At 46.3% G+C, this 14291-nt stretch overlaps 1 protein-coding gene across 1 annotated transcript; it reads left to right on the top strand.

The window, feature by feature from the left end:
* The first annotated feature begins 3394 nt into the window (after window positions 1–3394).
* Window positions 3395–9046, top strand: LOC143160091 (alcohol dehydrogenase 1-like). The gene is given in 9 exon segments (XM_076337642.1): window positions 3395–3412; window positions 4327–4428; window positions 6222–6359; window positions 6482–6573; window positions 6687–6920; window positions 7026–7287; window positions 7601–7736; window positions 8253–8391; window positions 9022–9046. Coding segments are annotated over 9 exon segments (1146 nt in total).
* The last annotated feature ends 5245 nt before the right edge of the window (window positions 9047–14291 follow it).

Genomic DNA, 14291 nt, shown 5'->3' with positions numbered 1-14291 from the left:
TAACATGGAAACAGGAACAGAGGCTATTTCTATCTCGGCAAACATGGTCAACGTTGACTTATCTTTTGAAAGTACTAATCAGAGCTTGCAGGCATTCGCATGCACGGTAGCTGAGTAGAAGAGCCTGTGAAGTAAGGGGACTGTGTGCTAATGATGACTTACTTGTTTGTGTCAGCAGAAAGAGCCCTTGAGCAGCCCAGCTAGGTTAACGATTTGAGGATAAGTTTACCAAGAGATTAGACTTTAACAGAAGAAGATCCTTAAACACGTGTACGTATAATAAACTCAGTTTACAAAGCAATTAAGACCCAAACTTGAGTCATTTGTTTCTGTGGGGTTACCTGTGCAGTGAGGTCTGAAGATTTTTTCTGGACCATAAAATAATTCTTTTCTGGTGCAGTTCACCTGAAGAGTTCTGATCTCTTTCAAGGCAGGTTGTGTGTGAACCAACAGTGTGAACTGGATCGCTATTCAAAATAGAAGGAGAGGGGGTTTAATTCCACTTAACTGATCTCATCTCTAGTAACATGGACTCAGTAGAAACAAGAGCATAATAATATCTCAATTCTCAGAGTATTCTAACAAAATGTTTTCTGTGGAGGCCAAGCTAGTTTATTGTACCAGCTAAGGTATGTTTAACTCATGACTTAACCAAAGAAGGCTTGTTTAAACCTAGCTTGTGAGGACAGAAAGGAGTACAGAGCGGTAAAGTATCCTCCATATGCCAGATACATGTTTTTTTCCCAAGGCATTCCCTATTGCATGAAGGGTAGAGAATATAACAGCAGTCTTCAGAGTAGAAGAAAAAAAAAAAAAATAGAGCTAGGGAATAAAGTACAGCGAACCTCCTCGCTTCTGTCCTCTTCAGGATCATGCAAAGCACATTTCTGTTGTAATCTGCCAAGCGTAGTAAACACCTGCTGTTACTTTTATTAGGATAGTTGCTGGGGTCCAAAACAATAAACCCATGAAATCATTCTTACTAGGGACATTTTATAAGGCAGCAATCTAGTTCTGTCTTCACATGGAAGAATGAAGTGGCTTCTGACTGGGGACGACCAATAATACTGTCCTAGAGTGTTTCTCCCTGCAGATCCCCATTCACACTCAGCTGAAGATTAATTTGTTCGTGTGACTGTGCAGCTCTGGGCAGCATGTTTCTGACAGACCTTCCCAAAGGCTCTCTGACGCTGAGATACTCCACGTAGGTTCAGGGTCACATGCAGCGGCTCTGTGTGAGCCTCCATTTTGGTGCTTTCCTGTGAATGAGCAGGGTCCACACTCCCTATCAGGGCACAATCTGTCCATTAGCACATGACGACACTATGAAAAATCCACAAAAGCCATGAAAAATCCAATAATTTCCCAAGAGACAAACTTTGTCTGACAAAGCACAAATAGCGTGTCCTCAGACCTTAAACTATGCCAGCATTTATCGAACATCACTTGGCTTCACGTACAGCTGAGCACTACTGTGTTTCTGCTCCCCCACCACATCCCACCCACCCAGCAAGTCCCCCAGGAAACAGCACAGGACAGTGGTGTAGCTCCAGCAGCGCGTGCCACAGTGTGCAGAGACAGGCACTGGTACTGCTCTGTTCTTACATGCTTGTAAGCTCACTCTCCCTGGCCTTGCATCACAGGCAAACGATCGTTCCCACGCAGCTTAATCCCCTCTATTGCTTCCAGGTTCAGATGGACAGCACAGATCCCAGTAATCAAAACTACTGTGCTGCACAGATAATTGGGAGATGACAGGCCAATGTTTTGTTCAAGGGCTGTCACATCTTTGGCTGCTCAGGATAAGTGAAACAAATTTTTCTCTTGCAAGATATATAAATCATACCACAAGTCATGATAGATTTGGGGTTTTTTTAATGCAGCAGGCAGACCAGGCTGAATATTGAAAACCTTAAAAACTTCATTCTGAAAAGCCTTATTCCTGGGAAATTATACATCACCAGTGCTCACAGTCTGATGGAGGCTACCAAAGGTGCACAAAGAAACCTGTGAAAAAGTAGAAGTTTCCTGGGAAAAACTGCTAAACATCCCTGTGCACCTGAAATACAGATCAAAATGATCCACAAGTGCATGGCCGCTCTAGTGCCAGATGCTCACCTCCATGACAGGAGCGCAGCAGCACCTGGCCATCATCACCTAGAGGTTGGGCTTGACCGGCAGGGCTGGGGAACAGGCTGCCCAGCAGCACTTCCACGTGGCTGGAGACACTGTCACATCACAGGGCCACCATGCCCTGGGCAAGAAGTTCAGCCAGCTGCTGGGGCACGGTAGCGCTGCCGGTCTGCATTGGTGAAGCTGGAGACGGGTTCGGGGGATTTGGGAGCTGGGGGTTCAGCCTGCCAACATCAAGTGCTGCTTCTGCTGCTGACCTTCCCCCTCGCCCCATGAAACAGGGCTGGGACATGCAGTAGCAAGCGCCAACACAAACCTCTCCAGGCAGTCCCCTGAGCACATAAACCTGGGGCTGACGTCTTCCCAAGTGCAGAAGCAGTTCCCAAACCTGAGGGTCACACAGGGGTGCTCATCTTAGCCTGGACCTCCAACAAGATCTGGCTCATCCTATCTCCTATAAATCACCTCGCCCAATGACCCAGCAGAAAACAGCTCTGTGGGAACCAGGAGAGCCCGGGGGAGTGAACCCCCTTGCAAAACTGGTTACACAGGAGTGAAATAAACGTGTCCTTGGAAAAGCCCCCCCCCGCCTGACACATTCTCCCCTTACTACCCAGGTGACAATAGCTGCAACACCACAGACAGTTAAGCACCACTCCAAAAGGACATGCACGTTTGTGCACCATACCATGTTTTCACTGTCTTTTTTTTCTCTTTTTTTAATTTTTAATCCTTTTGCAAACACCTTGGCGTGAACCACTGCCAAGTCAAATGCTACCCCTTGGCAACAAGGGGACTCCGAGGAGCAAACCTCCTCTCTCCACACCTGCTGGAAGCAAGCGGGGGAGAAAAATCTTGCTGAGCTCTCAGTGCCTTTCAGGCAGGGAGGGCAGGGCATGGCCCAAAGGCAGAGCCACCAGTAAAAGCCTCCCCGGAGGACTTCTGCCCACTCCCCATGGAGCATTGACTGCTGCCCATCAGCATCTCCCTGCCGCTATCCAGCTCCTCCACTCAACACTCGCTGTGCTCCTCAGCATCCGGCATCGGACACAGAGTAACCACCACTCCCCGCTCTCCAGCAATGGTCCCACACCAGGACTCCCTCCACGCTCCCTGCCTCCCCCTTCGGCTGTGGCCAGCAGGTGCCCAGGAGTACTCCAGCTCCATGGCTGGGCCATTTCACAACACGGGGCTTCGGCCAGACGGGTGGCAGCTTCCCTCCAGCCTGCTGCAGTGACAGCAACAGCTCTGCTAAGACCCCATGGCCACTTCTGGAAAAGTAAGGACAACGCATTTCCTGTCTTCCTCTCTGAGGTGCCCAGCTCTTGGGGAAATATTCTGCAAATGGCTCAGCCTGCGCACCTCTACTGCGTGCCCTCTTTCCTCTGACCTTACTCCCCCAACTCATCCAAACCCCTTTGAATTACACGAGCTTCTGCTTTCATACAACTGCACATGTCGGTACCTGTGTTAGGTAGTGCATTCCTCTCCTGTTCTGCCCAGCAGCTCAGGAATGAAAATATCAAATTGTACTTCTCTGAAAAACACCCTCCTCCTGCTCAACCCTGCCCTGCGCTCCTGCTTTGGCAGGGAAACATAGCTCTTCAGAGGTGCAGTCTTGCAGCCACTCATCTCTTGCATTCAGCCTTGTCCCTGGCAATACCCTTTTCAAGCTGCGAGCTGAATTTTGCTGACATCAAACCAGCCTTAGGTTGATCAGCTCAAGGGTTGGGAGATGCCACACACAAATCATCCCTTTGGCAAGGGAAAAAATTAGCCAGTTGCCAGTCAGATGGGGACCATCTCTTAACCCCTCTTAGGTACCTTTTGCCCAGTATTGTACAAGACCAACAGCAAAGCTCTTAATAGGCATTTCCACTACGTAGGGGCCACACTCCCCATCAGAGCACAATCTGTCCGTTAGCATATGACGACATTATGAAAAATGCACAAAAGCCATTAAAAACCCAATAATTTCCTAAGGGTACCTCATTCTCTTTGTGTGACAAAGCACAAATGGTGTTTCCTCAGATCTTAAACTAGGCCAGTGTTTATTGAACATCACTTGGCTTGATGAGCTGAGCACTACCGAGTTTCTGCACCTCTGTTTTAGGTGATTGTAGGATGACCGTCCCCGACCGTGCGCCAAAGGCAAACATTCCCATGCAGCGTAATCCCCTCCGTTGCTTCCAGGTTATCAGATGCGGAGCTGCTGTTGCCTGGGCCGTGGGCAAACCACCCTCTGTTGAGGAGGTGGAGGTTGCACCTCCAAAGGCAGGTGAAGTCCATGTCAAGGTAAAAACATGTTTCACTTCTTTTTTCTGCCTTGTGGGAATTGCTCTTCTTGTGGCTACACCTTGAATATACCTGTCAGGGATCTGTGTCCACCAATAGGCTTCAATTGTCCAGAGCAGCCTTAGCTGGAACCCCCACTCATGCACCATCTGCCAGGGGCTCCCTTTCAGATTAGTCCTTGCCGAAGCTGTGGTGTAGGAATTCCTGTCTCCAGCCCTCTCTCCTGGACAGAACCCTGGGATCCAGACTGTGGCCTTGCCTGCAGCCCCACCTCCAGCTCTGTCTCCTGTCACTCTGCCTGGACCTCCTGCCCCTGGTTTATCACTGGCCTGGCCTGGGGCTGTCTATGAACCCTGTTACCAGCACTCAGCTCTGCCCACTGCCTTCAGGTGCTGTGGGACCGGGTCCCGATCCCTGAGGGCACTGCCTGCCCTGTGGTCACCCTTGGCTCCTGCCTCTTCCCACCAGGGGCAGCAGCCCTGCTGTGGCTGCTCCCTCACGATACCATTTTCCATGCCTTTCCTGGAAGAGATCGGGGAGGCGGGGGCAGAGCTGAGGAAGTGCTACGTGAACAAAACAAAAAAAAAAGAAAAAAATTCCAGGTTAAAATGTTCACAGTCAATGCTACCTGACAACCACTGAATAGTGAAGAAAAATGTGCCAAGCAGTCCAGTTCCCGATCCCCTTCGGATCAGGCTCCTGTGTGGCATAACCAGACACTCAGGAGCACTGGGTGATAAAATGCAGCAGCCCCCAGCTAACTGAACCCAAACTGGGGAGATGCATTTTCCCTTTCAGCTTCACTGAGGACTGCAAAGCACTTATAGTGGCCACATCTTGGACTGTAGGTTTTTTAAGGAGAAGACTTACTCAATACTTAATACTCTTAATTAACTTACTTACTTAACTTACTTAATACCCTCATTAAGTGCAAACTGCTTTAGAACATGCAAACGTCTGCTCCACACCAGAAAATGCCTATTGGTAGCAATATCTCAGCACCAGTGAAGGTATTTTTTGCCCTCTTTCTCTCCCCAGCTGACCATATGAAGAAAAGCCTCCGTATAAATGTTCACAGCTTATGATGCTTCTTGACCTTACACATAGTTTAGCTGCAGATTTCACTGCACCATCAAAGTTAAGGCAGTGGTATGTTATAGAGAACCTCATCCTTCAGCACTGACACTAGATCCTGGACAACAAGAAAATCAGATCATATTTGACACTCAAAATTTTGCACTTCTGTTGGAAAAAACAGGCTTTCAGTTGAGAGACACCAGCTTGTGGATAAAAGCACAGGACTGTGCACAGCAGGGCTCTGAGACAGTGGGCTGCTGCAACACACTAGTGGCCGTGTAATGCCTTTGAACTACCCATCCCAAGCATCTCCCATGGCTCTTGGCAGCGACCCTGTTCAGTTCATCAGAAAAGGGCAGTCTTCACTGGTTTACCAAACTTTGTGGCACACCTGCGCACAGCACAACACTTTGCTCTCCCTGCTAAGTTACGTCAGGCTGTTTCAGACATGACCACCTGGGATTTTCCATTCCCAGAACTCTGGGAGCCAGCGACACTGCACAAACCTACAGTCCCCACCCCCTACAGCGCAGTGCAGAGGAAAGCCACATGAAGCATTCAGCATGAGCAGAAGGGGAAAGCCTGGCCTGGGCACAGTGTACTGGCATGGGGTGGCAGCGCCGATTGTGGTGGGAATTGTAACAGCCCTGCGAAAATTACTTCCACAAACTGAGTTAAACAGAGGCCAGATCATCTACTCTTTGCTCTCCAAACAGATTGTGGCCACTGGCATCTGTTGCACAGATGAACACCTTTTGGAAGGTTGCCTTCCCAATGCAGATTTCCCAGTTATCCCAGGCCATGAAGGAGCTGGGATTGTGAAAAGTGTTGGAGAAGGGGTGACCTCTGTGAAACCAGATAACACACACACACACACAAATACACACCCAGGATTCAGCTCTCCAACCAGGTGCTGCTGGGCAGCACCTTCGAGGCCTGCCCAGAGAGAGGCACCTAACATGGGATGTGCATTATTCCAGGTGACAAAGTCATCCCCCTTTGCCTTCCACAGTGCGGGGAATGCAGCTTCTGCCTGAATCCCGAATCCAACTACTGCCTGGAGTCCCAGTGAGTTTGCTTCACCTTCCCCTACACCTAAATGGGGTCGCCTCTCTCAACAAGTCTGACACCCCCACGGGTGCTTTACTTGATGAAAAACAAATGCATGCGCCTCCCAACTGTGTCTCTGAACCACAAAACCTGCTGCCTGACAAGACCAGCCAGTTCACTTGCAAAGGGAAACGGATCCACCACTTCCTATGGGTCAGCACCTTTGCAGAATACACTGTGATCCCGGAGTATGCCGTTGCCAAGATAGATGCTGCTGCACCTCTGGACAAAGTCTGCTTGCTCAGCTGTGGGTTTTCCACATGCTATGGGACTGCCATCAACACCACCAAGGTTGGTATTCAAGCGTGTCAAGCACAAGCATCCCATGGCTGCCCTCGCACCCTCACCAACCCTGTGCAACAGAAACCTTCTGCTCACCCTACAGACTCACAGGGCCCCATATTGTGCAGGTAAAAACAGGCTCCCACCTGCACCGTCTTTGGCATCGGAGGAGTTGGCCTCTCTTTTGTCATGGGCTGCAAGGCGGCTGGAGCCTCCCTCATCATTGCTGTTGATATCAACAAGGACAAGTTTGCCAGGGCCAAGGAGCTGGGAGCCACCAACGGCATCAGTCCTCAGGACTTCAAGAAGCCCATTGAGGAGGTGCTCACTGAGATGACTGGCTATGGCATGGACTACTCCTTTGAGGTCATCGGGCATGCAGATACCATGGTAGGTGGCATTTCAGCACGTGTCCTCCCTCCCAGCTCATTCACAGGTTCCTGTCAGGGCAAAATTCACCCCGGTGGGCAGTTCCTTGCCTGCTGCCTGCACTGCTGGGCACATCTTTGCCCAGAAAGGCAGTCTATTGGCTTTGGGGGAAAATGATGTATAAGTCTTAAAACAGGCACTGAGCTCTCCATATCTGCTGCACAAGGGAGTATGTGTTTTCAGATTACCAGGGAGATGCAGATGACTGCACAGAAAGAACACTTTTCTGCAAATTCATCAGCGCGTTCTCTAATTCACCTGCCTGTCCCATCAGACTGCTGCCCTGGCTTCCTGCAATATGAACACTGGCATCTGCGTGATGGTTGGGGTACCAGCTTCTGGTTCAGCGATTTCCGTTGATCCTATGCTTCTGCTGTCTGGGCATACATGGAAGGGGACTCTGGTTGGAGGTATGAAACTTAGGAAAACATTTTAGACTTTTCAGCCTTTTCCTTTCACGGTAATTTCCAAAAGTCTGTGGAACAGGTACCCTTCAGGGCATATGAATAGCTCTCCCCTTGAATATGAGTTTTCCCATCTGAGCAATGTCCTCAGCTGTAGGACAAAAGACACTTTTCCTCATAGTCGTTATTCACTAACCTCTTGGTCATCAAGAATATTTCAAGCTTGGCAATGTCCCAGGAAACCTCTTTGAGAGGGTTTTCAAGAAAAACACAGCTAAACAGGAGCGGTAGATTTCCACTGTATATATAGGCATGAAACATCCTAATAAACTGTAACTGTTTCATACAGTTCAATGCACACAACTGCCTACGCTAACCCACTCTCCTCCCAAGGAGAGGAAAATTTCTTACAAGATAAAGGCACCAGTACTGGTCACTCCGTCCTGACCCTCACAGCAACATTACCTTACCAAAACAGCATTTCTCTGATTATTCACTGCGGGTGCTTTCTCCCGTTTCTAGGTTGGAAGATGAGACATTTTATCCCCAAATTAGTTTCCAGCTATTTGGAGAAGAAATTCAACTCAGACTTGCTGATCACACACACGCTACTGATTGCTAAAGTGAACAGGGGATTTGAGTTGTTATGTGCAGGAAAAAGGTGAGACCCTGAATAGTACGAGCGAGGTACAGCAAACACCACCTCCACCTAAAATTCAAACAGCCCAAACCCTCTGGCAGACAGAGCATGCAATACTGCCTTCTCAAAAAGCACCCAAGCCTTATGAGGAGCCAGGGATCAGAGCCGTGTGGCGGGAGGATCTACCATAACCCAGAGGGAAGAGCTCGCGCTCAGCACAGGGAACCCTCCCGCCCATGGTTCAGCTCAACAGAGATCCCGTGGCCCTGGCACTGCGCTGAAGCCAGCACAGACCCACAGACACCACATCTGAGGGCAATATTTGAAAGCACAGGACAGGCAAAGGAGGACGAGGAGTAAGGGTCATCCTTGGCGACAACAGCATAAAAGCCAAAGGAAGGAAGAATGTATCTTACAGCCGCAGCACAAGAGCATTGGGGAGTGACAAGGTGCCTTAGCTCCTGAGGGGTTCCATTCAGCAGGGTTTTGAAGGCTGCCCGGTTGCTGCACATCTCATGCAGCTGAGTTAGGAAGAGGCTGGATGAGAAAGAAGGTGGCCCGTCCTCAGGCACGCCTGCCTGCCCTGCTGCCTGCTCCTGAACACCCGCAGCCACAGCACCTGTAACTCCTCCCTTCCTTTCCACTTTTCAGTATTCGCAGCGTCCTGCTCTTTTGAAGGACATAGCCATGGGAGGCCAAGCGGAGGGACCAGCGCAGCAGACCACCTCCCTTCTCGCCCAGCACCTCACTTTGTGGGGCACAAGGAGACGAGAACGAGGAACTCACTGACACTGGTGCTGCTGCCAGCGCTCCTGTGCCCAGCTGAGAGCCAGAAGGACACCTCTCCAAAGAAAACACTTTTACCAATGAAGGGTTTTGGTCAAATTCGTCCCATGCAGTGCACTCAAGCACCAGAGGTCCCATGGGGCAGGAGGAGCTCTTCCTCATACCGCGGGCCCTTCTATCACACCCCTCGTCTCAGCAGCAAACAACTGCCTTTGCCCCCTCCACTGCTGCTGCTTCCCACCTTCACCCGCCTTACACACGTATGCCCACACATCTCTGCCGCCATCTCAACTGGGTGAATGCTGCAACCTCAACCAAAGTATGGCAGAGAAACAACGGCTGCTGCTGCTGCTGCTGTTCTCTGGTCTCACTTGCAGGACCAAAATGTGTTTTGCTACATGAGGTTATCCTCAGGTAACACCTGTCACTCCAGCCCCTTTCATTTAAACATGAGGTTTTCTTATCACATTACTTTGTCCTATTCTCTCCTAATATTCCCTTCTTCAATTCATATTTGTCCTCTTTAGATCCTCTGGCCTCCTGAGCTCAGTCTGGTGGCTTTTCTCCTGATATAGTTTTGTTCTTGATTACAACCTCAGAGAAATTTACAGATTGGAACCAGGAAGAGAAATTACAAGTGCATTTATGTCCCATGATATGTAAATGTGAGTGCTAGAGGTACTATACCTAGACTTTCAGAAAGTAAAAAGCAAAATTCCTCCTTACATTGCAGGAGTGCAATTCTATAGGAGCTACCAGGATCACAACCGGTCAGGTAACTAAATTTGTTCTGTGCACAAAAGGAAATGCAAGGATATGATCCTTATGGGTCCCTTCCAACTTGAGATATTCTATGATTCTAGGATTCTGTGGTAGCATGGACTCAAAATTAGCAATTGCTTTAGGATTCCTACTCTCTATTTTAACACATTTTTTCCCCTCAGCTATTTTCCTTCACTAGGGTGAATAGAATAAATTGTACATGTTTAATAGACCTTTATCAATATTTTTCTTATATCACTTCAATGTATAATATGTCAGGGTGGATCTAACTCACATTCCTTACCTCATTTGTCTCCTCTCTCTTCCATTTTGTATGAGGTATACAATATTTTTGTCCTAATGGAAATTAAAGCAACAGGGCACCTTAAAGAATAGTGAATTATCAATCTTGCTAACAAATGAAAAGCCATACCTGCTAGGATATGATCTAGTTTGTTCTTCATAGTAGAAATGCAAAGATTGTCTCTGAAACTGATGCCCAGTTACACTGAAGACAAAAATTTAATGCTGAGGCACTAATAAAGGCATTAATATCTACCTTTGTCAATTAAAAATTATTGAAGGGTTTGAACTACTGCAGGCAGGGGAAAAGATAAGGTTTGTACATAAGTGCATTTCAGAGTCTATTCCACGAAGTGATTTCTGTCAAATATTCTTCCATTTTTTCACCACTTTGATACAGACAGGAAACGAACATAACACACAAAGGGAGCCAGAACACTGACTACCAAGATGAAGACAAGGACCTTAAGGCCTGTTCCTATCTGTACAAACATCTGACCTAACAGATCAGTTATTAAAACTTGCCTGATACATGAACGCATATAGCAAGTCAGGATATGAAATATTATTGAACGCAGATACACAGTATCTGTCATTAAAAAGTTAATCATTAAATCCATGCATACTGACATACAAGTTTGATTTTATTTTCCCTCTATTAATTGGATAAGAAAAAACCCCATCCTCCTTTCTTAAGGTATACACAAAGCTGCACAGCAACAGGATCTCAGTATCAACTGCCCCTCATATTCACGTACATTTGAAACGTTTGGCAGAGATGCCAGCTACCCATGGCACTTCACAACTGCAAGCAGGGCAGGCAGCAATTCTGAAATCTATGTTGTCTTCACATCAATGTTGGGTTTGCAAGTTTGATGGAGGAGAGCATCACAGGGATGTTTTAAGGAAAAATAATATTACACATCTGAGACACCTTTTTACAACCATTTTGTAGGCTATAAGCTCAACAGCAGAGACTGGACGTGTTCTAAGAGGCATGAAATACCAGTACATGTAGCACTGTTCACATTTATGTCCTTATGTGTGAGATGAAAACATAAGCCATATGTATGGAATGTTATCTAGGAAGCAGTTGAATGATTTCATTATCTGTCACAGTATTTGTAAAATTTGTTGTTTTAAGCTTCAAACACTAGCAACCATATGGGATATCAGCCATACAGCATTTGTCCTCAGGAATTGCTCTCCAACTTTTGCACAGTGCAGAAAATGGAGTGGTAATCAAAACCAACTAAAATAAGGCTCAAAAGCTGTGTAAAGTGGGTCTGTCTGAACAGCTTAAAGAATATTTTTGTTTTCAGCTAAGCACTTAAACATCAGTCCACTTTCAAAGTGGAGTGAAGATTGCAAAGCACATGAAAGCAACTAATCCTGGAGAAGAACCACATCTTTGCTCCACCAAATCTGGTGAGTGAACTGACAGGATAACAGGCATGAAGGACATGTGACTCACCTGTAGAGCTGGGTGTCCTAAGCATGAGTCTACAGAATTATGCCTTCCTGATTCATGAATGCTGCATTTTTTTCTGATCAGGACTAATCTTTTTTGCATCCTAATGTTGACAGATGTCTTTTGATTTTTAAGAAATATTAATATTAGTATATCTATCATTTTGTTCAACAGCTAAAGAGTTGAGTTCTGGTCACTATAGCATTCTAAATGGTTCCTGATCCAAGAAGGGTTTCTATGTCATTATTGGTAGTCTTCTAGGAAATTATCCCACTCCTTAGGTATACAAAAACATCCTGTCAGCCACACAGAAGGAGGATTCCTTTCTAGTGGACAGGCCTTTGCTAGTCTATCATTTCCTTCTAGACTAGAGCTGGTGGAATCATGAAGGTCCTCAAGGCTGAACTAGGCATGTGGAAACTTACTTTCATTACAGACAACACGAATTCTTGCACAGCAGGCCCAGGAATGGGAGAGGGACTGGCAGAAGGATGAACTGGCTTTCAGTGCTGGGCTAAGCAGTTAAGAGTGAAGAAAAAGGGAAGCATGGAGCAGAGAGGTAGGGAGAGAACACAGGTCTAAAGAGAGGAAGGATACCACACCTGAGCAAAGATTTTTATTTTAAGTTGAAAAGAGCTTTCATTGCTTTTCTCTAAGAACACGGAAAATTTCAAAGCGATAACCAATATATGGCATTTCTGACATGCTGGGGTCAAATTCACATGTGTGACTAGGAAAAACTGATTCTCTTTACTGGCATTTAACCATATCATCTCCATTTTCAACCTCTTCGTCCATCATCCTTCTGTTCCTTTTATCAGTCCCTCCTTGGCAACATCTTAAAGTTGAGTATATGATAAGTCTAGTGATTCTAGCTGGTTGCCAAATTACACATAACAACCACATGCATTCAATATTTTAATGTGTGGCATTTCTTTCCAGAGTAGCAATGGGAAGGACATGTTGCTCTTTGGAGTGGTTTCCATTATTTAGCTTATCTGTTTCAGCTACAATTCTGTTTTAATCAATTCTACTGCTCAGTTTATTTGAAATAGCAAAAAGACCATCTCTTCTAGAACATAAATGCAGACTCAGCAGTCTAAAACTACCATCAATAAAACACCAGTAGATTTATGCAAGATAAATTTTAACCCTGAAAAATATTTACTACTCTGTCCTAGCAAACAGTTTATATGGGCAACGAGCCCATATATGAAATTGCAAAAATCAAAAGGAAACAGATGGGTTTGGTCCATAACATATACATGAAGCATCAGAGTATCAAACATTGTTCTCTACTGATGCTTACATACTGTTAGAGGTGAATGTAGAGAGCACCCAGCTCTGAACAGACCACCACTTAAAATATTTTCATTTTCTGTTTGAGTATTTGTGACTCTGTACTATTTTCTTATACTTGAGAGATGACAATCACACACCATTTCTCATCAAGTGTCCCCTTTCCAGGTCTTTCACATTGTAGAAGTATCACAAACACAAATGTCAATCAAACTTTGCTTCTAGAACCATGTAAACTAGCACTACGTAAATGTAGTATATTATCTGATTAATCCTTTGGCATTTATTTTAAGTTGAATACTCTGAGCTCTGACTTACACAAATCTTATGATAGCCACACCAAATACTCCAGCAGGGGATATCAGTATTTTAAATGCAACCTAGTTCCCCATAAAAATCCAATACATCATAAGATTGTTGTCTTTTACACCACCACTTTAGAGAAACTGATGGTGATGTGCACTTCTAAAAATATCATTCATACCAACGAAATGGTAAGCAAATAAATCTCTTATGATGCTGATCAAATGTGTGGGGTTTTAACATCCTACAAGTTTTTTAAAAACCACAATCTGCTGTGCATAAAATAACAAAACAAGACTATTGAAGTAGTGAACTCATCTGAAAACAGAGCTCAGATGGTTCTTGAGAGACCATGTAGATTAGCTTCGAGTGCAGGATCGACTCTCTGTGTCATTCAGTATGTCAGTAGGAGTAGGGAAGTGATCGTGCCCCTGTACTCGGCACTGGTGAGGCCGCACCTCGAATACTGTGTTCAGTTTTGGGCCCCTCACTACAAGAAGGACGTTGAGGTGCGGGAGCGTGTCCAGAGAAGGGCAACGAGGCTGGTGAGGGGTCTGGAGAACAAGTCTGATGAGGAGCGGCTGAGGGAACTGGGGTTGTTTAGCCTGGAGAAAAGGAGGCTGAGGGGGGACCTCATCGCTCTCTACAACTACCTGAAAGGAGGTTGTAGTGAGGTGGGTGTCGGTCTCTTCTCCCAAGTAACTAGCGATAGGATGAGAGGAAATGGCCCCAGGTTGTGGCAGGGGAGGTTTAGATTGGATGTAAGGAAAAATTTCTTTACTGAAGGAGTGGTTAAACATTGGAACAGGCTGCCCAGGGAAGTGGTGGAGTCCCCATCCCTGGAGGTATTTAAAAGACGAGTAGATGCGGCACTTAGGGACATGGTTTAGTGGGCATGGTGGTGTTGGGTTGGACTTGATGATCTTAGAGGTCTCTTCCAACCTTAATGATTCTATGATTCTATGATCATTTCAAACTGTATCATACTGTCAAAGTT

The sequence above is a fragment of the Aptenodytes patagonicus genome, chromosome 4 (assembly GCF_965638725.1).
Source record: "Aptenodytes patagonicus chromosome 4, bAptPat1.pri.cur, whole genome shotgun sequence".
NCBI lineage: Eukaryota > Metazoa > Chordata > Aves > Sphenisciformes > Spheniscidae > Aptenodytes > Aptenodytes patagonicus.
This window is presented reverse-complemented; position numbering and strand designations above follow the sequence as displayed.